This window comes from Falco biarmicus, chromosome 4 (assembly GCF_023638135.1).
Source record: "Falco biarmicus isolate bFalBia1 chromosome 4, bFalBia1.pri, whole genome shotgun sequence".
Taxonomy (NCBI): domain Eukaryota; kingdom Metazoa; phylum Chordata; class Aves; order Falconiformes; family Falconidae; genus Falco; species Falco biarmicus.
In genome coordinates this window covers 31,073,826-31,097,545 of record NC_079291.1, presented here as the reverse complement: position 1 = coordinate 31,097,545, position 23,720 = coordinate 31,073,826, and the positions used below count along the sequence as shown (strand labels likewise).

Sequence of the window (23,720 nt, the reverse complement as noted above, 5' to 3'; positions counted from 1 at the left end):
TGGAGCCAAATAAAAAGTTGGAAGAGTGTGAGGAAAGAAAAACAACCTAGCTCCAGTATTTTTGCCAGTCCTGCTGTTTGGAGACTCCCTTTACCATTTGTATTTAATTTTCCTATCTTAGTACAAACCATCTTTCCAACAGCTCCTGAAAGACAAGACGTGCATCTCCCCTGAGATCACCCTGGCAGGAAATTACCAGAAATTAAGCGCCCAGCCTTGCAAATATTTTGTCACGTGAATAACATTAGACAATGGGAAACCCATGTGTAAGTGCTGGCTTGATCAGTGTCTAAAGCTGGCAACTGCAGGTGTACTCCTTAAATAATTCAGTCTAAACTGCAAGTCTGCATTATACAACACATACATCAGCCGATCTTATTGAAGATGTTTCAGCTCATACTAGTTTGAGTTATTTTATCATGCTGCTTTTAATAATTTTCTTGCCTCAACTACTCATCCTCATGTAGCTGTATGTTATGAACACCGAATTGGGCATGACACTGAGATTCTGGTGTAATTCAATCATTACGGAAAAACTGACATTCACATATGTTTACGTTTAGCCTCAATAGGAAGACAGTCAGTCACTTTATACCAGGTTACAACAAATATGATTTTAATTATTCCTCTTGTGAAAAATACTTTTCACATAAGATTACTTACAAAATCACTGCAAAATGCAATTAGTTTTACATGGTTTCTAAGACTTTGTAATCCTTTGAATGTAAAATTACATGCTGTGAGAAAATATTTTATCTAAATTTGGGAGAAATTGCAGATTTCTTAAAAAATCAAATAAAAATGAATACACATTCCAATGAACCTTTCAAACTTTCACATGAAATCACAACCCTCTCCTATCATAAGTGAAATGATTGCGATTCAGCAAGATTCATGGCTGACTAATTCCAAGGAACTTCAAAGGTTATTCCAAGGTGATGTTCCCATAATTAAAGTGATGTTAGATCTGTTCTTTCAGCGATGTTTATCTTTAGATGAAGTGATCTGCTTCATAATTTGGATTCCCCAGAATGCAGCGCAGAGGGAAAACAAAACCTACAACAGAGAATTTAAAATGAGGAACATTACATAAGATTTCTTAAATTATACTTGTCTGTAAATATAATGAATGGGTGAAAACAGTGAGCTTTTCAGTAGAGAAAGTATACAAGAATTCTAGGCATACTGATAAATTCACTTCAGGAGCATATGCTTTCTTTTTTCTATGGTTCTTCATTCTGTACGTTCCTGTTTGAATTTGTTCTTTCTGAATGGGACCAAAACAAAATAACTGGCAAAGTCTGCATGACTGTCCCTACTTTGTGATTGAGTTTGGAGTTGGAGTACTCGGAGTCATATATAATAAGACTGGACAATAATTGCACTGAATGTGTGTCACATCTGGTGTTAAAATCTTAACTGTTTTTTTGGCAAATGATCTGAAGAATGCTGCCATGGTAAGTTGCACGGTCAGGTCCATACAACCAAAGTAGCCTTAAATAGAATCTACAGCAAAATAAGTGTTCTAGCTGCAGTAGAATAGATCAGTACTGATGCCTCAACCTACTATTTATGATGAGATATAAACTAGACTGGAAAGAACTTAAAGATGTAATATTCTTTATCTTGTCCTTGGCTTTGTGCATATTTTATTTTAGTCAGTGAATTTTAATGAAAGATCTATTAATATATATATTTAATTAGTTTACTTGCTGAAAACTGCTTTGGGATGAGTAGGAATACTTGCAGGGTAAAGTCTAATTCAGATAATAGCTTTGTCCAAAAACCAAGAAAAAGAGCAGGATAAAACGCATGTGCACGTGTATATGTGAAATTTTGTATTTTAAGTTTTCTTAAATAAACCTTTGTCTTTCATGTAGAAAAATTTCTCTAATTTAGAAAATTGAAAAATTAAGGCAGTTGTTATGGGTTACTAAAGTGAAATTTTTTACTGTGAGTTAAACAAAACATTCCATTTATACTGGAAGATGCCTTGTTGGGGTGATTTTTTTGTTTGTTTGAAGGGACAGAGAAAATTTAAAAGAAAAGGAATTTTGGGGTCAGGTTATAATATTTCTTTTTTCAGGTTAACCTGCAATCAAAAAGATACTGACTAGGAAAGCTCCATTTTTAACATAACATCATTTAACGTTCAACATTTAACAATGCATGGCCCAAAAATCTACTTCTGTCCTCATTTATACAGTCACTCACCAAAGTACATGAGATCTGAATGTCCAACATAAATAATAAATGATCATAATATCTAAAAAGGTACTCTTTTTGCACTCATTGAAGGGAACATAATGGGATCAGGTCTGATCCCTTTTCACAACATCTTTGGGACAGATACAGGCTCCATATAATCTATGCATTACATACTTAGTAGCAGGAGATGGAAATAACGCAATGCATCAGTAAGTAGAATTCCAATCAAATAAAAAAATCCAGTCCCCATTCAACCTCTATCAAGACAAATTCTCCTTGACTATTTTCATTGAAGGCTTTAATTCTTCTTGAGCAAGGGTGGTAGGCTGTGTTTAAAACCTCTGATGACACTGTTGGTGCTGTATTTGTGGTCCCATTTGTAAGAAAGACTCATAAAATTCTCACCTAAAGACTTACTTATAAGAGTTTCAGACCTTTAGGTATGAAAGATTTAACTTTTTTTTTTGCTTGCATTATCACGAACACCTTGTAAAACTGCATAGCTTTATTTTACAGCTATGCAATGGAAAGACTTTTTAAGCATTGCTGCAGGCACATACTCTCCGTGTTTTGTGAGATGTTTTATTCCTTTGCTGAGATGCCTCGTAGAAGAAAACCAACTACAAATAACTCTCTGTATTTCTGATTTGGCTGTTACGTGATTGGGATGAGTATGAATCGTGACATACAGAAAATGATGACTTACATATAACACGCTCTTAACTGTAGAAAAATTCTTTGTTGTGCTATCTCCAGAAACAGATCTTATCCACTTGTCATAATTAGTACTTGTCTGACACATGACTAAACTCCTTTCATTCCTCACCTCAGGAAGATCACTCCTATTCCTGGAAGATGCATTAAATATAGAAGTATTTCATTTTCAGAAGAAGCACGTTTAAGCACATTTAATGACTGAGGTGCAGGGCATTTGTTGGGGATTAATGACTGCTGGGAGATGATGATCACCTGAAGAAGCACAGCCATGGGCCATTAAGCCCCAGGAAATGTCCTCAGCTAAAGACGATTATTGCTATTACAGCCCAAAAATGAAAAAAACATCTCGCGTGATTTTTTCATTTCAAAATGGAGTGATGCAGTTTCTTCTTTCTTAATTAAATTCTTTATTGTGAAGTTCTCAAGCCACACAATCAATGCTTGCGGGGGCGTACTTCAAATTGTAGTTATTACATCCAGAATGAAAAAAACACATACTGCACATTGTGGATCTGCAGAACTAGTTTGGCTTTGTGATTCTATAAAAGTATTGATTCACTGCCTATCAATGTCAGGACTGCCAGTACTCGATGGAAATAACGTAGTCATGAAACAATAATGCTGCAAGGTTGTGGGGGATGAGGTTTGAGAAAAACCCAACCATCAGGGAAAAAAATTAAGGGGCCACATCCTCCCTTCCATGACAGCAATTCTGGCTGGCTCTACTGCTACAATGCTGACCTACCCTGAACAGAGCCAGCTGTACGGGGCTACCAAGCAGAAACTTGCTGTGTAGGTTGGAGCTCAGTTTCTTTTGATTGCTGCTATATATTTTGGAGTTACAAGGCTTGACCCACTTGAATGAACGGTGCAATCAGGTGATGTCAGCAATGGAAAGCCGAGATGATATGTGCCAGAATTTTGAGCAGACAATAGCGTGGGCAGCAGGAAGAAGCAGAAAAGCATTCCAACAGGCAACCTGAACTACAGTTGGCCAGTACGTTTCTAATGCCCCTGGGAAAACATATTTCCTGAATCCTATGTGCAGATATTTTTCTATTTCTGTTCAACTGTCTTGCACCCTAACAGGTTTTGTTTTGGTTTGTTTTGGTTTGATGGGGTTTTTTTGTTGTTGTTTTTTTCTTTGCAGTTTCTAAATCTATTGTCACAGAAATTCTCATTCTTTCTTGTACTGTCCAAACCAATATTTGTCCTTTGATAAAAATACTCACATACCAGTCTCCTAACTCAGCCAGGTTTGAAATAAAGATAGAATTAAATAGTACTTTTCTCTATTTTTACACTGAGAAAAATCCTCCCACAAATAATATTGTATAAGAACAATAGTTTCACTTCTGTCTTCAAATGAAAAATTACTGTGGACAGTGGTCATATATGGAACAGCTAGGCCTAAAAGTGGAATTTCTCACAACTGTATATCCAGCAAAGTTAAATGCAAACTTTGTGCTGCCTTAATATAAGAACTTGTTACATTTACCTGTTCAAGTAACTACAGATTAATTATAGACTGTTCTTTAGACTGTTGGAAAAGGACAGTCCTTTTCCAAATATTTACATTACCTCCTTTCACACAGTCTTTCTATTTCCAAAGGGTCCATATTGTCTCTCTGAACAATCTAAAGAAATGTAAATAACATTACTCACAAGAACAAAGACAGCTTAACTAATGGATTGATTGCAGGACTGAGTCTGCTCTTCACAGGAAATCCCCAGGGGAGTGATCAAAGTTTATTAGGCTGTAAAGTACTTTAAAATTATCAGCTAAATTCAGGCACCCACTTCTGCATTATTAGCTTTGCTGCTGATCACTAATGTAATTTTCTGCCATTTTCTGTTTTGTAATGGCTTTCTAAATCTGAGTTGCCTAGACACTGTGTCTTTACTTTTGCAAATTTAATCTGGATAGAATTAGAAGGCTTTAGACATTGGTCTAGATATGTAGCCAAATGTCCAAAGATAGCCCTGCTTTAAGGAGGGGGAAGAGGCCTGAACCACACCACCTTAGATCCTTTCCAACCTAAATCATTCAGTGGTTCTCTGATATTTCTCAGATTCTGCCCAGACATGTTCACTCCAAATTTCACTGCAGAGGCAGTCTGCAACTGTGCAATGAATTGGCTGTATCTGGGGTACAACACCACATGAACAGCCGTGTTTATGATACTGAATTCTCTGAACATCTCTGTGCTGGCTAATGTATTCCTAGCTCTGGAGAGGGCTCAGGAAGACCAGCACATCCACATAATTCATTAGGCTGGTTGTTCACATCATAAAGTGGACCTGGTACTGGCAAGTATGATAAACGATGAGCCCTCTCAATGTGATACTGGGAATAGTTTAACTGATACTTCAAATCAAACATGATTTGCATGTTTGCAAAACCTAAAAAAAGGTTCTTTTTATATTCTTTATCTACAAATCTGGACATGACTTCTTCAAAGGCTCAAGAAATCATTTCATACTATAAATAACAAGGGCAGCGTAATTTTTAGACTTTATCTGGGAAGACTGTATCTGGGTAATGTCATTGTCCTTTTCTAGTAAAGATGGAGATCATAAACAGACATAACAGTTAATTAAAAATGCTAATATTAATAAAAAATGATTGAATAAACTATCCCAGCTTTCACAAGTACCCAGCCGGTGCATTTTCCCCATTTCTCTGCACAGGGCTGCTTCAGGTGCTGGACTCCACAGAGGAGATAGAAAATATATGTTTCAGAAATGGGGAAAGGGGTTCACTACTTCTGGAAGTCAGGATTTGGGTAATAAATGCATGGATCTTCATTCTCAGTGCAATGTTTGGAGATGAGCAGCCTGAGGTTAGTAGAGAAATGCCATGGCATTAACAGCAGATCCAGAAATCACTGATCTAGTATAGTACACAAATCAAGATTGCACTGGCAAAAGAAGTTGGAATAACAATACCTGGAAAGGGAAGCCAAGAAACAAGAAGGTTCCTTCCCTGTGTGATGCCTTCCACACAATTGGAAATATATGGAGAAGGGAGTGGGAAGCTGAATCTACTTATTTATTCCTTTATTTATTTATTTAGGGGGGTGGGTGGGTGAAGGAACTGCGGATAGAAGGGAACAGGGACAACTGTGACAGTAGTGGCTTCATAGCATTTGTCCAAGATGTGGCAGGATGTCTGGAAATCCTCCATAAGGATTCATGACACACATACAGACTACCAGTGCAGCACACATCTCACAAATTCAGCATGTCCCTGACCTAGAACAAGGTGTAAGAGACAGCTGGCACACACAGGATTAAGCCAAGTACCTTCAACACCCACAAAGGATATTGATAGTTCACTCACAGACTGGTTTCTTGCTACTATGATATGTCTCATTAGTTTTGTACTTCATTATTAACAGATAATGAGAAAATAATAGGCAAGCGATATATGCATCTCCTTCCTATTCTGTTAAATGTTTTAAACATTCCTTCCTTTATTAAAATATGGTCTGAGACTCTAAAGCTAGATAATGCATGAAAACATAGGCTGCAAAAGCCCCCATACCTTAAAAGGCTTATATTACCTATCCAGGAAAGACAAAGAAAGACCTGGAGAAAGGATATATATTCCTCAGTTGCTTTCACAGCTGGGCACATCCCCACTATGAAATCAAGCGCACTGCAGAGATGCCTGAGCTTGCAAGAACATAAGCTGCTAAATCTCCCTCAGCACAGCACCAGGTTGACTCGGTCTTTCCTGGCATTGCACACAAGCTAGTAAGTCCCATCCCTCAGCTAATCACATCAGGATTTTTCACACAGGCAGTGCTACTGCAGTTATATTTAGACATAAAATGGCTTATGTGTATCCAGCACGATACCTTGCATCATGTCCTCCACTCAGGAGAAACCAACCCACTGCTTCTCAAATCACTTGCCTAGATATATGTACCCTATTTAGATGGTACCTATGAAATTCCTTCTCTCTTAGGTCACAGAATAATTCATAACCTAAGCAGCAGGATTTGGAAGGTTTTACCTCATTCCCCAAAAGAGAGAAAAACTCACTAAAGTGAGAAGCTTTTCTGCCATTCATGTGAATAGGAACACCAAACCATTTTAATAATTATTATATCTTCACCTTGTGATGAGCTAATGCAAGCTGGTGACAGTGTATACCCATTAACATATATATAAAATCTTTGTATCTCAGTATAAAATTTGTTTTAAAATATTTTACTGAAACATCTGAGAATACGTCCCACAGCGCTACCTAATTCCATCTATAAATTCTTAGACCATTCTAAAATGTTTAGTGATTTCAAGTTGTCCCCAAAGTACAAACTTGTTAAAAAAAAAAAATTCTTTTTAGCTGTTCAATGAACATTTAAAAATAACTTCTAGAACAAGTCTGCTTCATTGTTTTGCACATAAATGTTAAAAAAAAAACAACAACATTTTGTAATTATAAATTATCAATCATCATCCAGGCTTAAAAATTTAATGAAACCCTCAAACAAAATACATACTTTTTTACACATTCTGGAGCATAGTATCATTTTAGAATTTGTTTATTGTTCCTTCATATTGCTTTAGTTTCATTTTTGACAACACAGTACTAAATAAAAAAGTTCAAAGATCAACAGTTTTAGAAGTCCTTAATTCTGAAAGTCACCGTTTTTATTTTAAATATTCTGCATTTTTTCAGCCTCCATTTTCCCTCAAAGCTGAGAAACAACTGGCATGGAAATTTTCTGGATTACTGTATTTTAAATTAACAATTAAAAATAAAGCTTTCATAAAAGTTAAGATGAAAAAACTTAATCTGTAAACATACCACTTTAATCTGTTGCAGGCTAACAAGCCAAATGAGATTGAAAGAGATATTAGTAGCTGTTCATTGCAGAAACAAAATATTTCAGATATTCCTGTCTTGGTTTGGCTAAAGCTGTCAAGTTTATTTTCTTAAACATTTAAACAGGAAATGTACCCATTGAGATGAAACATCTCATTTACTCTCGCGCCTGTCACCAACTGTAGCATAATTACATACACCCCACTGCATCACCTCTTGCTCAAACACAAGTTGAAGAGTAAACCAGACATCTGCAAAGAACTATTTCACTTCATATGATATTAATTAAATTATATGTAAAGAGCAGTTTAATCTCCCTTATTCAAGAAATATGAAGATCAGTTTAGTTTAATCAATAGTTTACCACAGAGATCTTGTATTTAATCAAATCTAAATTGTTCTCTAAGGCTTAAGGTAATGTATGCTTTAAAATGCAATATTCTATGTAAGAAAGGCTGGACATGTGTATTTCGGTATTCTTTTCATACGGTCATGGGTTTCAGAAAAGTTTAGGTACTGGTTAATCCTGCACTGAAGTAAGTTTTTACTTAAAAGATGAGGCAAATTCATTTAAAGGAGCCCATGCCAGAGGGACCTCTCCTTTATGCCTGCATCCTTGCCTCAAAATACAGAGAAATTGCAGCTACAGAAAGAAAAACGACTGTAGTTTGAACATGGAAGAAAAATTGCTAAACGTAACATTTCAGAATTTGGACTGTATGTTACCTAGCTGTGCAACATTTACCAAATAAGCATCTATGGAGATAGTTCAATCTCTTCTATCCCTTCATTTTTACATCAGTTTAATACTATGCTGGCATTGCAGGAAAATGTCAGGGAAGTCAGTGTCCATTCTCTCCATCATTAGCAGAAATAAAATATTATACGTTTCTACACAGACGGTTTCATTTCAGAGTGTGGCAGTTGTGTGTGAGCACCCTGGCAGGGTGGTGAACAGAACCAAGAGTGCTCTGTCAGCCTGAAAGCTCTGACAAAGGTGGCTGCAAAGTGGAACATCTCCACTCACTGGTATACCAAATACCCTCTTGAGAGACTAGCTACAAGCTCCAAAATGGGAATTTTTCCATTGTGTGGGGGAAAAAAAGTATTAAAAAAATAATCCCAGCCTTTAACTATAACCCACAGACATTAGATCACTGACGGGAAAAACTTTGTTGCAGATGTTGAAAAGAAGTGATGGGAAAAAGCTGGCTACTGTGACTAAAGGCAAATTTGAAAGAAAGGAATAAGAATGTGCAGAGAGGGGTCAAACAACTGAGTGACAAGCAGAAGGGATTTCCAGCACAGTGAAAAAACACCAGAAAAGTATTCTAGAAAGACAGAGGAAGATCAAGGCTAAAAGTAATTTGAAATGAAGATTGCTCTTAAAGCCAACATGTTGTAAGAAGAAAGGAATCCTTTCGTTGAACAATGAGAGCATGGAAGGCTGTTCTCAGCATAAAAACCCCAAACCAAACCAACTGACCAGACAATAAAATCAACTTCTGACCAAATGAAATGGGTTAATATTCATTGGTACCACAGAGGAAAAATCTTGCCATAAAAGATACGTGTCCAAGTTAAAGATAGACAGAACACACCCTTCCTGCCAGCTAATCCTCTTTTGAGGCCAAATGCAGTAAGCTGTGACTTGTTAAGTTCCAAGGAGAAGAAAAATGTGCTGAGGTCAGTTCAGTCCTTTGTCCATCCCTTTACACGGAAAACTAGATCTCCTTCTGGCTATTGGTGTCTCTCCTTCTTGCCTGGTTCTAGACACTCTTCCCGTGTCCTGGCTTGTTACTTCTATTCTTGTCCAGGAAGACTCCCATTCCCAAAACTCACCATTTCTGATTATATAAACCACGAATATATTCAAATGAGCTAAATCATTGATATTGCCACTCATTATGTCAAGCCAATGTAGTTGTATTTTTTAATTACCTTATAGAAAAAAAAGAAATAAAATTAATGGAAATGATCCATGTGACTTTCTACTAGGAAAACTAGGGGACTATGGTCTAAATGAAACTTCCGTGTGGAGGGTACAGAACTGAGCGGAAGAAACTTCTAGAAAGGAAGTTTCAACTATACCAAAATGAAAGGGAAATCAGAATTTAGATGAAAAAGCAGGCATGTATATCATGACATTTCTAAAATGTAAAAAACTATGAAACAACTTTTCCCGGAAAACAGGAGGAGATTTCATAATTCTTTTTTAAAAAAAATCTGGAGATACTGAAGAAAGTGTGTAATTTAATAGAAATGGAAGATACTAGACTTAAGAGAAACCAAATACACATATATGCCTTGAGGAATAATCATTGGTCAGGACTACATCAGAAAAAAATTGGAGTTTGAGCAGTTCACAAACAAAACATCTCAGCCATACAGTACTGATACAAAAAGATCCCAGTATCAATGTGGAAGATATTAACAGAAGTATTTCATGTTAATGTACACCCACAGATATTGATCCAGTCTTCTGAAAGGTGATGATGTCTTTAAGGAAAACATGGATAAGCTGGATATTGCTGTCAAGTAGACAACAAGAATAATAAAGGCTTAGAATAGTTGACCTGTAGGAAAGCTTGAAGCAATACTGCTATGTATTCTTGGGCGGGGGAAGACTCGGGAAAGACAATAAGATCAATCTTCTGGCATGTAAAAACACAAAAAGAAAAGAAGATGATAAGCTACTGCTCAGGGTAATAAAAGCAACAAAAATACCTTTTGTAACTAAAGTGTTCATTACATAAGAGCTGGCTATAACGATGGAATAGCATTGGAATCAGCTATGTAAGGAAGCTGTGAAAGGTGGGTAAATGGCTGGACAGGCATGTGTCCATGGTGCAGCTGTACTGATCTTTCTTCAGTGCAGGCTCCCCACCAGCCTGGTATTTCTGTATATTCACACTGAATACAAAAGGACTCTTCACCTATAACACTTGCTAAGATCTACTTTCCAACAGTGGTTAATGGAGATGAGACTGCTAAGCACATGCAACAACCATTACTTAACAACTTTTTTTTGCAATAACCAACCTTGCACAAGACTTTACCAATTTCATTCTCAGATGTGGTTGTCACCTTAGTAAAAGGACGAAAAGTAGGATTTGTTGCTTCTTTAATTATTTTTGGGGTTTTTTTCCAGTTTCTGGCATTGGACAGGGTTCAACCTGCTTTCAGTCAGAGCAGTCATAGGATTATTACATTTAGAGATCAGCTTGCATTGGCTCTTCAGATGATAGCTGCAAAGACTGGAAGCAGAAGCATGAGACAGCTCACTCCTATTTTATGCTCAGCATATTCTCTACACTTAAACCATGGGACTGCATAGTAAAAATAAATTTGCCTTTAAGGCTGAACAAATAATCAAGGGGTTATGGTAAAAGCCTGGGATGCTCGCATATTCAATCTGCATTATCTGCCATAGATTAGGCAGCATATAGCAAGATATTAAGCCTTTACTGATCCTTAGCTGCAAAACAGAAAATGACTCTGTTTCCTAAAAATGGAGTTACTTTCCAATCCCTGTCTTAACTGAAAACTTCATTCACTACAGTAATGTTAAGACAAAGACATGTCAAAAAGACACAGATGTGGCCCTCTGTGATTTTTCTTTTGACAAGCCTCATATCAATAATTCTGAATTCTTACTTTTTTTTTTAATCAACAATTATGTATTTATAGTAAGACAACAGACATCCTTAAAAACCCATAATTGCATGCATTTCTTATATTGCTCCAGCTATTGAGCAATTTTAGTTCCATAAATCATGGCACTGACTACATGAAGAGCTAAAAACGGTGTGAGAATTTGTTTCCATCTCATGATTACATTGGTTTAAAAAAAGTCACAAATCACTATACTATTAACAGTTGCAGAATGTTGGAAAAAATACCAATCCAGGCTTCAGTTTTATAGAAATATATAATTTTCTTAGACTAAGTTTTTGTGTTGTTCCCTAGGCCCCCCCTTTGCTGAATCCTGGATTAAAAAGGATGTTGTGCCCTAAATACGCTTGTCTTGGAAAGGCTACTTGGTATTGTTGTATTTGTATGTCAAAGGGAGGACTGAAGTCTCAACAATTGTTAACCTCTCCCATGGTGTGCTAATAAAAGGTCAGAGGCCCACATGTGGCTTGCAGCCTGGGGAATTTCTCTCAGTGTTCTGCCAGGGATGGGACCGCCCGAATGGTCTCTCTCATAAGTTCGAAGCCATAAACTGCATCCTACTTGGCTTGCTGTGCCAAAACTGGACCCAAGGGTATCCAGAGTCTTGGCTGATGGGAAAAAATGAGTGCTTCCTATGGAAGCCACAGCTGTTTTCCTGAGAGAGAGAGAGAGCACAGATGCTCAAATATTTCTCTACTTTCCGTTTCTGACTACCTGTTCTGGCAGCAGTTCCAAGAAAGGGGGAGGACAGAGGCAGGCATCCAGCTGCTTTCAATAAGCCTTGGCAGCACAGGTACTGATTGCCTAAACATAAAAAATGTTCAAAAAGAATTTTTTTCAGGATTTCAAACTATAAAAAAGGTGAGACCATGTGCTAATGCTCCACATCTTCCCAACTTGAGCACAAATTTTGTGATCAGGATAAAGACCTTAATTACGAAAGCAGAGACTATTTCAGGGAAAAAATGATACTGCATACCATTGAAAAGATACCGCTCACAGACATGTGTGTGTCTACCTATATATATATAAATGCATGGACACAGAAATCCAAGTGCATATATAAAATATGTATAGCCTATACATTTTCTGTAAAGATTTGTTTCTTCCATCAGACTGTAGGCTGAATGACATAATATGGATTTGATTTTGAATTGTGGGGCCATATTGATCCCTTGTGTAACACTCTGAAATCAAAGAAAATGTATATGCAAAGTTATATTATACTTTGACTTGGCCAAGAATTGTATATAACATCAGCTACTTCATAAATTTCATTGAAATTACATTACATTAGTACGTGGATTGTGATACCGTTCAGTAAGTGTTCAGTAATTATTCATAGCTGCCATTTTTCACCTATATATATTGATGTCCAAAGCTCTTTTCATAGATATACTTGGTCAAAACCCTATGCTTCTGTTCTGGACAGGTTATGTAGCTTGTTTGAAGCCCTTCTATTGATACTGTTCAACATTTTTCTCCAGTTCTACCTTTTGAAGTATTATGTGTTTCTTACATGATTAATGCACACTTAATTAATGTAGATAGTTATAGCTGATAAGTAAACAGCAGAACAGCCCATGCATAAGACTGTAAAACCCCTGGATTTAATAGTTATTAATTGCTCAGTGAAATGACAGAAGCACTATCGGTTAAACTTGGAGTTCACTAGTTTATTTCCTTATTTTAAGGATAGCTCCGTCAGTCTCATTCATGGCTGCACCTGTTTGCTAACCTGCAGTGCTCAGACAGCACCTGCCCCCTCTGTCACAGTCTCTCTTCCTATGAAATGAAAAAACATCTCTATCAACAGGGGAAGTAAGCAGTTGATAAACGTTGCCTTTAGAAAGCTTTGGGAAGGAGCAGCTCTATAAAAGCGGCAATTCTCCCCATCAGATAATCAAAACGGCATTCTTCCCACAAGATGTCTGAATGATGTTTGCTCAGACTCGCAGCAGGCTGCTTGCACCACTCTTGCTCAGGGCTCTCCCTCTGCCCCATTGCTCATCAAGACCTTCCATTTACACTCAGTCTCAAAAGTGTTTTATTGGCAGTCTTGATCACTGCCTAGACACCAGGCACCTATTTCTGCTTCAGCTCAATGATTAAACTGCATTACTGATGTTCTTGCACTAACAGCTAAGCTGCTCTCCTAGCCAGCACATTCCCCCGACAGAGCAATAGCTTTGGCTTGACAGCTTCTACAAAGGTTTTCTGTTATTCAGTGTCTGAGAGCTCCTTCAGACCAGAGAAGCTTTAAAGCTGGTGAAGTCGAGTCCAGCATGGTAGATGCGATATTTCTAAGCCATAAGGATAAGAAGTTTGATCCACTCTGAGTGGTGATCTCATAGCTCAGCCACACAGGCTGCTGCTCCCCTCTTAGAAACCACCAGCAGGATGGATCACTTAAGAATCCTTCTAGGAATGGAACTAGAGGTAAAAAGTGGTGTGGTTTTGCTTGACCACACTGAGAAGTCAGTGAGTCTGAGCTGGTAAGAAAGTCACAAATTCAGAACAAGAACTACTGTATTGAAGCCACAACTTGCCCCAAACTGTTCATATGAGAATTTTGCTGCCTGTGTCATACACAAGAGCTTGATTCTGCCTTGTCTCACTTACTCCTTTGCAACTTGTTCATTGCACCTCCAAAACAGCCAGTGCCTGACCTTTCTGCTTTCTTGTCCTAGTATTTATAACACAGAACCTGGTACCCTGGCAGCTAAAAAGTGAGCAGTCCTCTGTTTCTTTCTCCACATCAAGTGACAGAGGTCTTGAAAAATGTCAGACGGCTGCCCAAGATAAAGTGTCCCTTTCTAACAACAAGAATCAATACCCCACTACCTATTTAAATAAGAACGTAATAATTTTCAATTGTTCATGAAGGATCAAAAAGGTTTTGATTATAGGTAATTAACCTAGAATTAACCTAGGTAATAGTATATGTCTGTCTCTGGTTTTAGTTTAGTTATTTGAAATATTCGGCTGTGCTAGCTCTTTTAACTGTTTTTCTACCCTTCAGCTGACTCATAATGGCACATACCGCATTTTTATTGAAAGTATCTCCTGATTTTATGTCCTTCAAGCACTCTCAGAATAGAAGCTTTTTGTAGTTAGGCATATACATCAGCCAAATCATACTTTCAGCAGTAATATAAAAACACAACATTACTTTTTTGTTGAAAGTATACATACTTAAATATTGAATCATACAGAAAATATGGAAAATAAGTATGTTATCATAAAATTATTAACAAAGGAGAGTGAAAGGGAACAGTGTTACAGAAGTGTAGGTACACTTCTGAAAAATTCATATGTATGTCATAAGAAGTAACCTTACTCACAGAAGTAATCTTAATGAAGTCTATACAGGGGTCCTCAAACTTTTTAACCAGGGGGCCGGCGCACGGATGCAGTGGCAGGCAGTCATCTGCGGCTGCTTGGTTTCCCCCCCAACCCCCGCCGGGGGGGTCTGTAAATACCGGGGGCCTGATTGAGGACCCTGGGGGGCCGTATCCGGCCCGCGGGCCGTAGTTTGAGGACCCCTGCTATAGGAATATGCACATAAAAAAAAACCAACAGGATTAACCCTGAAAGCCTGAAAGAAATCCACTTTTTTCAGCTATGAGAACAAATATTGCATCATAAAACAAATGCTGTCCAGATGAGTAAAATAGCTTAGCAACAAGATAAACTTACAGAAGACTTATAGGCATGTCTATAGTGATGACAGATAATAGAACCTGAGAAGAGGCTATTACAGACAATTTGGAATATGGCATTGAGTCTCATGATTGTTAAAGAAAATATTGTCAGATACTGCAGGAAGATTAGTCTGTAACTAAAGGGATTACTACTAATATCATAATACCACCATCATATTTTTAGAATAAAGGAGGAGTTAACTGATTTAAAAAGTGACTTAAAAGCACCTCAAGCTGCCACTAATGAGAGAAAAAGAAATGAATGAGCTATCCATAGACTGAAGAGAGCTTATCAGAGTCTACAGGATTATGTAAATGCATTTAGGAACAAAGACAAAAAAGAAGAACAAAACGCATCTGGACACAGATGTATTTTTGAATAAATAAACAAGAGTTCTTCATTAACTAAACCCGCACAATGACTTAATTTAAATGCATAGGTTTGTCCTAGCTACAGCTAGTAGTTTCCTGTGGAAACTTATTACAGGGCTGATTCACAGAAGCGGAACTGGGTCAGCATGCTTTACTGTGCGCTTAGCAGGCCATGAGCCATGCTACAATACTGGGGAACTGTAGCACAAGGGGTGACTCCCAGAGGATCTCTGCATCCACTCAGGGTGAGCTGGGACCTGGCATCTTCCACAGGCTGCTACGGAGCAATAGCAAAGGCTACTTTTCAATGGTATCCCTATGTACAGTTTCCAAAATAGGCTTGAAGGGGCTCATTGAAAAGTTGTTCTCCCACACATTCATAATAAGGACAAGTAATAATTGTAAAATGAAAAATGTATTTTTCATAGTTTTGTAATTTTGCCCAGTGGTTTGTCAGTGTTACGATTTCAGAGTCTGTTGATTCCTATGTGAATTTATATTCCGTACTGAAATATAATTGTCTGGACAATGTAAGAGAGAAAGAAGTAACATTTATTTATATATCTTTAACATAGCTAACCAATTTTAGAGTTTAAAAAGCATATGTAAAAGCATTCAGACCTATATTAATTATTTTATCTCCATAAACCCATGCTTTCTTTATGAAGCATTTTACTAGGATATTTTCATTTAAAAACCAGATCAAATGAGAGTTCTATTCTGATGGCTTAAAATCTTAACCAGAGAGTTGTGCAGGTGTGGCTGATTAAAAATGAAATAAAATGTGCAGTATGACATGTATATCTGGCAGTAGGAAATAAGAGTAAACATCTATCATTATTCTGCCAAAATGTACTGAAGCTTTTGTGTGGGATTGATATGACTGGAGCCTGCTACAGAGATGAGGGGTGAGGAGGAAAAACTTATCAACCCAAAAGATGTAAGTGTAGATTTGAGTTTTCTTGCTTGCTTTTTGCATTAAAAAATACAGTTGAAAATTTTCTACCTTCGTGAAGAAGTTTGCTATGTTTCTGTAAGATATGTTTAGATGTACTTTTAGAAGAATAATTTATTCAACACATTTCAATTCTCTTGTTATACACAATTTTTATGGAAACAGAATGACTTCACAATGGATTTTTATAATGACAATTATTTGGCTCTTTCTTTATGGATTCTGCTTTTCCTAGAGATCATGCCATATTAAAAATGCTTGATGTGTCTGCATCATATTATTAACTCAATTTTCTATTATATCTATGTTAAACATACGTCTAACCTTGTATGAAGACAGCCTATTGTATTCCAGACATCTGCCCTGTACTTGACAACTTTCGGGAAGGCAGTCCCTGAGAAGCCTCCAAGAACTGTGTCTTGTCTCTTGAGCCCAGTTGAGCTTATCTGGTGCATCAAGTCTAATACAACGGGTTTTATAGTTACTGGTAACTAGGCAGAAGCATGTGCAGGTTTAACAGTATCCAATCACCCTGATTCTCAGCTGAAATAATCAGATGGAAATTTATAGCTTTATTGACTGGGAACAATCTTTGGCATAAATATTGAATTCTCCTGGAGAAACTGGCTCATAGAATGGATTGGCATACTCTTCACTGGGTCAAAAAAAAAAACAAACAAAACCGGCTGGATACTCAGGCCCAAAGAGTTGCAGTGAATGGGGTTAAATCCAGTTGGTGGCTGGTCATAGGCGGTGTTCCCCAGGGCTCAGTATTGGGGCCAGTCCTGTTTAATGTCTTTATCAATGATCTGGATGAGGGGATGGAGTGCACCCTTACTAAGTTTCCAGGTGACACCAAGTTGAGCAGGAAAGCTGATCTGCTGGAGGGCAGGAAGGCTCTGCAGAGGGGTCTGGACAGGCTGGATCTCCATGAGCCAAAGCCAGTTGTGTGAAATTCAAGAAGGCTAAGTGCCGGGTCCTGTGTTTGAATCATAACAACCCCATGCAATCCTACAAGCTTGGGGAAGAGGGGCTGGAAAGCTGCCCAGCAGAAAAGGATGTGAGGGTGTTGGCCAGTAGCCGTCTGAACATGAGCCAGCAGTGTGCCCAGGTGGCCAAGAAGGCCACCAGCATCCTGGCTTGGATCAGAAACAGTGTGGTCAGCAGGACTAGGGCAGTGATCGGCCCCCTGTACTCGGCACTGGCACGACTGTATCTTGAATGCTGGGTTCAGTTCTGGGCCCCTCACTACAAGAAAGACATTGAGATACGAGAAAGAGCAACGAAGCTGATGAAGGTCTACAGAACAAGTCTTACAAGGAGTGGCTGAGAGAAGTGGAGTTATTCAGTCTGGAGAAAAGGAGGCTCAGGGGAGGCCTTATTGCTCTCGCTGACTACCTGAAAGGAGGCTGTAGCGAGGTGGAAGTCAGTCTCTTCTCCCTGAGTGACAGGATGAGAAAAAACAGCCTCAAGTTGTGCCAGGGGAAGTTTAAATGATATTAGGAAAAACTTCTTTACCAAAAGCAAGCACTGGAACAGGCTGCCCAGGGAAGTGTTTGAATCACCATCCCTGATGGTATTTCAAAGATGTGTAGATGTGGCACTTAGGGACATGTGTTAGTGGTGGACTTGGCAGTGTTAGATTAACAGTTGGACTTGATGATCTTAAGGGTCTTTCCCAACCTAAATGATTCTAGGATTCTGCAGAGTGAAAGATGAATTCCTATTTCACAAGCCAGAGCAAGGAGGCAAACCACTCTACCAGCACTCACTCAAATATGGCTTGTAGTCCAGGGAATGGTAGGTTTCCTAAGGCCGTACAGAGGAAAGAAAAGACCTACAATCTGCCATCACCAGGTCAACTATATAGTAGAAGAACCATTCAGAAAGAATCAAAAATTGCCTCATCTATGCAGAGTGGCACAAGGAGACCTATTTACTCATATACCAAGGCAGTTAAAGAGACAACAAAAAAGCCAAGAGGTCAGCAGCATTTGCGTGTCAGTATATATCCCCTGTTAAGCTCACAAAAGTTAAAAAGATAAAAAAACCCACAACCCCAGGCTCTTGGGACACATAACAAATAAACATATAAAGCACAATGAACATTTGCCTCTTCCACAGAAGAGCAACAGAACTCTCGTGATTTAATTTTTGCTGCTCTCCTGGGGAAAAAGCTCCTCACTCACTGTTGTAACTCCCTTAGTAGTTGTGTCTCTTTTGGTTTTTTTTCTTTTTTTCTTTTCACTGCTACACTCACCATCCTGCTATTACACCAAGAATCTCACCACCAACAGCAATAAAAACAAACAGTAAAGCTCTGCTGGTTTTAGTTCTTCCATTGTCAATCACTTTATCTTTTTTCTCTGCCCTTTAGTCACAGCAGCCTGTGTCACTCTCCAATGGTACTTGTGTACCAATGCCTGGCCTGGCATCTCACCTGCTCTACGAACAACATGCATGTTTTTATCACGTACCAACCCCTCACCCCTCACATGCCCAGTTCCCATCCTGGACAGCTCACATTAGAATCCATCTATGAATATGTGGATGGTGATACCATATCAGAATAAATAATGGGGTAAAAAGGTCAGAAAGAATTTTAGCTAATGGAAACAGTATTAAGGATTTATCATTAAGTATATAAGCAATATGTTCTCTTTGAATAGGGGGGAAAAAAGAACACGTTTTTTCTTTATATCGATATACCATTGAAGGCCTGGAAGAAGACTGCGACTGAAAACTCAGAAGGTTTCAACAAGCTTAGCTTGTGGTTGAAGAAGAGTAGCACCTGGGTCAGAAAAACCCCAACAAACCAAACCCAAAAAAAAAATTCCACCAACCAACCTAGACAGACAGGCAGACAAAAAAGTGCAAATGAGGAGCTAACAGGTAGGGTGTAACTTTTTTTACCTAGGTCATTAAAAGACAAATACAGCTACTGTAGGTCATATCTATGTGAAGTGCACATGATAGACCAATTTGGAACTTGGACTGTTATCACTGCTTAGTTATTGCAGTGATGAAACATTATAAACAAATATACATATATATATACTTGAAATCCATTACATATATCAATTCCACAATATGAAACACAAATGTACAGGAGTTTCATGGGATATGGGTATTAGAAACATATGATTGGAAGAACTTTCTGAAACAAGTTCAGTTCCCACAGTGACAGGAAACCACACAAATATTTTCTCCAGAAAAACCTATAGAACATAACACAAACTAAAGATATTTCCCCAAATGCTTTGCTAAACTTTAGTCTGTAATAAAATCACAAAATCTATAACTGCTATAGACAACAAGAAGACCAGGGAAACCATAGCAGCACTCGTAAGAAGTCCACATAGAATGTGATTACAGATCCTAAAATTCCTGGCTGTATAAACCACCTTTTCTTTTCATGCTCTGGTTAAAATCTAGTGACATACTACAGAATAGAAATATATTTTCCACATCAGACTATCTGAAGTGACTAATGCAGCCTAGAGAAAGTTCTAGAATTCTAAATTACATAACATTATAGTAATCCACATCATGAATTTTTGTATTTATTAATTCACATAAATTAATTAATTATCCCTTAGAGCATTTGTGTGGTTTCTGTAGATAATTGTGTGGCCAGGTAATATGTCACAAAAGATTGTCTGTGTACATTTATGTGTGGAACGCTTAGCCAAAGCAGTACTCTATATCATAGTAATGCACATAGAAAAAAAGACAGGAAACAAAACATGTATGTCAGGAACTTCTTTAAAAGTTTTCTGTACAGATAGAATAGCAGCGTGGCACAGAGCTACAAGTAAAAGTGAAATCCAAAACAACTGAATTGACATAAACAGGTACAACATTTTTTTAAAAAATAAAATGCACGTAGTAAACTTCAGCTATAAAACCTAAATCTTTCATCTTATCAGAAAAAAAATATAACTCTCTAAATCAGAAAAGTTGTGTGGGGTTTTATTGACACTAGCCATCGGAGTGGCCAATTTAAAGTGAGATATTTGTTCCTTTCACATGAAAAACTAGCATGGCAGTTCAGATGGTAGATCACGTTGAAAAAAATTAACTAAGAAATCAGGTATCATTTCATGAAACTCCAGAAGACTTTCTTTTCTGAAAAATATTTACAGGTAGCTCCAAATAGGAGCATCTGGGATGTAAGTGTCACTGACAAGGTTAAATTCCCTCTAAAGTTCCTTTCTCTGACAAAGCAATCTTGCCAAGTTGGTATGCTGAGGAGTGGACATTGTGGCATTCTGTGAAGTTAATCACCTTTTCACATAATTATAAAAAATAATAGTCATTTAAGTCATCAAGTCCTATAGATTGGCATTAGGAGCTTGTTTTCATTTCTATTGCAACATTGCTATAGCAAGTATAGAGAAAAAGATCTTATTTAAATATTTTATGTAACTTAGGGTTGAGGCTTTGTTTTCTTATTGTTTGGCTTTGTTGTGGTTAAAGTTTATGAATCAGGACATGGAACATCCTGTCACCAGGCAGACCTTTTGATACATAAATGATAGTTTGCAAAATATAAGCACACTGAAATTCATTGTCTGAAAATCTCTAGTCTAAACATGTTAGCTGCTTTGTATTTCCCGAGGTTTAAAGTTTTTAAATCATCTAGAAGTTGCATCTTCATCTTGTTATAACCACACACATTTTTTTGTCTTTGTAAAATTGGTACATAATAGCAACATTTTATATGCATTCCTCAAGGGATAAATGACTACCAATATACATGACTGTGGAGAATTAAGCACCATTAATAGTGTGAGTCATTTTAGTTCCTTTAAATGTAATTATTTGTGGGTTTTGATTTTTTTTAACATTAAAAATATTTCATCTTCTAATCTTAGCTATGAAGTAACTAATGATAATGGGATTACATAAACCAAATTTATCCCTTTTGTTTTGTGCCTAATTCTCATTTACGTGAACCTGGCAGTCCCGTCTGAATGATAAACATTTTAAATTAAACACAATTCAAACGACTACTCTGGTAATTAAACTTTAAAAGTTCTCAGCTCAGTATTTTTAAGCCGTCACTCTGACCTGTTAGTTTGTCTGCATTGCCACCTGGAGGACCTCACAGCAAAATCAGGTTGAATTCCTTGGGTGAGATTCTGTGTTAAGGCCCCAGGAGCTGTAGCCTCGAGCTGCAGGAAGAGACCCACCGTGGCTTCCCTCTGCCCCCTCCCTGCAAGAAGGGGCTCTGAAAGGTATGAAGATAGCCTAGAAGATGTACAGCTGCCTAACCAGCTATGTGGTAATCTGCATAGTTAGGAGATACCCTTCTCTAACTTCCCCTCCCCTCCACACTGTCATTTCTCATGTATTTGTTGGCTTACTAATTGTTACATTAGCATATATACTAATTACATTAGTTGTCTTAATCACAAAGGTCTGATACTAGCTCATAGTTAGCTACCACATACAAGAAGCTGAGGAAAAGAGAACACAGGTCCGTGAAAGCTGATGGACAGCAATACAGAGAAGTTCAGTTCTGCTGTCCAGCCTGACTACCTAACATTGTGCCAAATAGCTAGGGAAAAAAAAAAAAATCAGGCAAGAAATGGTTCAATTTTTTTAAAAAGACAAAACAAAAAACCCTACATATTGAACAAACCGTAGTTTTTTGAAACTTCTTTTTAGTCCAAGGCCTTAGATTTACATAAAAACTGAGAAACAAATGAGGAAGAACATGCTATCAGGTTGAGCAACAGAGATTTGAATAATTTTGCATCCCTAGGAAAAACAAAACTTCAGGAATATATCAATTTGCAGAACATGCCCATAAGGCATCGTATTTGGGAAGGAAAACAAGATAATGCTATTTTGAATGACTGTAAATATAAGTCATTTATAACAATTAGATATAAAGCAAAATGCTTTTCAAATAGTGCAAATACAGTGACTCTGTAGAAAGTTAGAGGATAATGTCTGATAGCAAAAAAACAAACAATCATTTTCACCAAAACTGCTGTATTTGCAAGAAGCAAAAATTTCAGAAAAAAATGAAAACTTTTCCATATGTCCCCTAAAGGAACACAATACTCCAGGCACGTTTTGGTTGTAAGTCTAACCAGTCAAGCAAGATACATACTAATCAGTGCAGATCAGTGTCTTCCCACAGATCCAGGTCATGGTGTATTCATGAAAGGAGCAGATGCTACCCAACACACAGAGGTAACACCATTGCACCAGGGAAGAAAGGCTGCTTCAGCAGGAAGGGAATCAGTATGAGTGATGAATGCCCCATCAGAACTGTCCAAGAAATAACTGGATTATCATTTTGAATGCAAGGAAGGAAAATGTGTATTAACCATAAGTTGGACACAGGTGCAGACTGTTAACATGATACTGGGCATCTGACTAATAGGCTGGAAGGGAAAATTTAGTTTTATGGAACAGAAAGATTCAAACCTTATACACAATGGGTGAGCGTGAGCTACATAAAACAATGAGGAAAATCTTGGAAAGTCAGAACAGTAGGTTTTAGCAGAAAACAAACTGTTATAGGCATGAAAATAACATTGTAGGTATATCTGGGTGTTTCAGAACAGCCTTCAGAGATAGAAAGGGAAATGGAAACTGGAAAAGAGAGGGGGGAGGGCAGGGAAAATCAGTTATTCTGATGATGGCAAGGAAGCTGAACCTCCAGGAACTAAAGAAATCATGTGGAATTATTGACAGAGCATTAGCACAGAAGTTACTTCTGGAAGAGGGCAGTGTTTTGGCTGCCTTTCACAGTACCTGGGCACAAAGAACCTTTCTGTAGCCAGGTACAACACCTTCTGCTGCTCTTAACCAGAGGGGAAGATCTCAGTTCTTGCTCCTATCTCTTTCCCAAACTAACTAGGGATTGATACCATTACCACAGCCACACCTTAGTGCCTTAGATTACCACTTTAGGAGGTTATTAGGCTGTGTGTATGCCAGCAGCTCTCTTGTAAAGCACTAGTGGGAAGCGATTGCTGCTGTGCTCCTTCTGTTTCCACTGTGTTTAGGGAAGAGATAATTAATCTGGATGTAAATATTTGTATCAAATACAAATAGTAACATAAGCATACCATTATGCCAAAGCCTCACATTGATGTATGGGGAAGAAATTCCTCTAAAATATTCTGTAGTCCTAAAGGACTATGACTACAATATAAAACATGAAGGATGTAAATAAGAAAACCTCCACGCTCTGACAGGTAAACCTAGGACTCTGACATAGAGGTGAGCA

The 23,720-nt window shown here is 37.7% G+C and overlaps 1 protein-coding gene across 1 annotated transcript in view; it reads right to left on the bottom strand.

Annotated features, from left to right (window-relative positions):
• Nucleotides 1-588: 588 nt before the first annotated feature.
• AGMO (alkylglycerol monooxygenase) overlaps nucleotides 589-23,720 on the bottom strand; it is a 192,017-nt gene continuing 168,885 nt past the window's right edge. Inside the window, exon 13 of the mRNA XM_056336837.1 lies at nucleotides 589-1,056. Coding sequence (XP_056192812.1) covers nucleotides 976-1,056 — 81 coding nt within the window. The 3' untranslated portion in view covers nucleotides 589-975. The remainder of the gene's footprint in view (nucleotides 1,057-23,720) is intronic.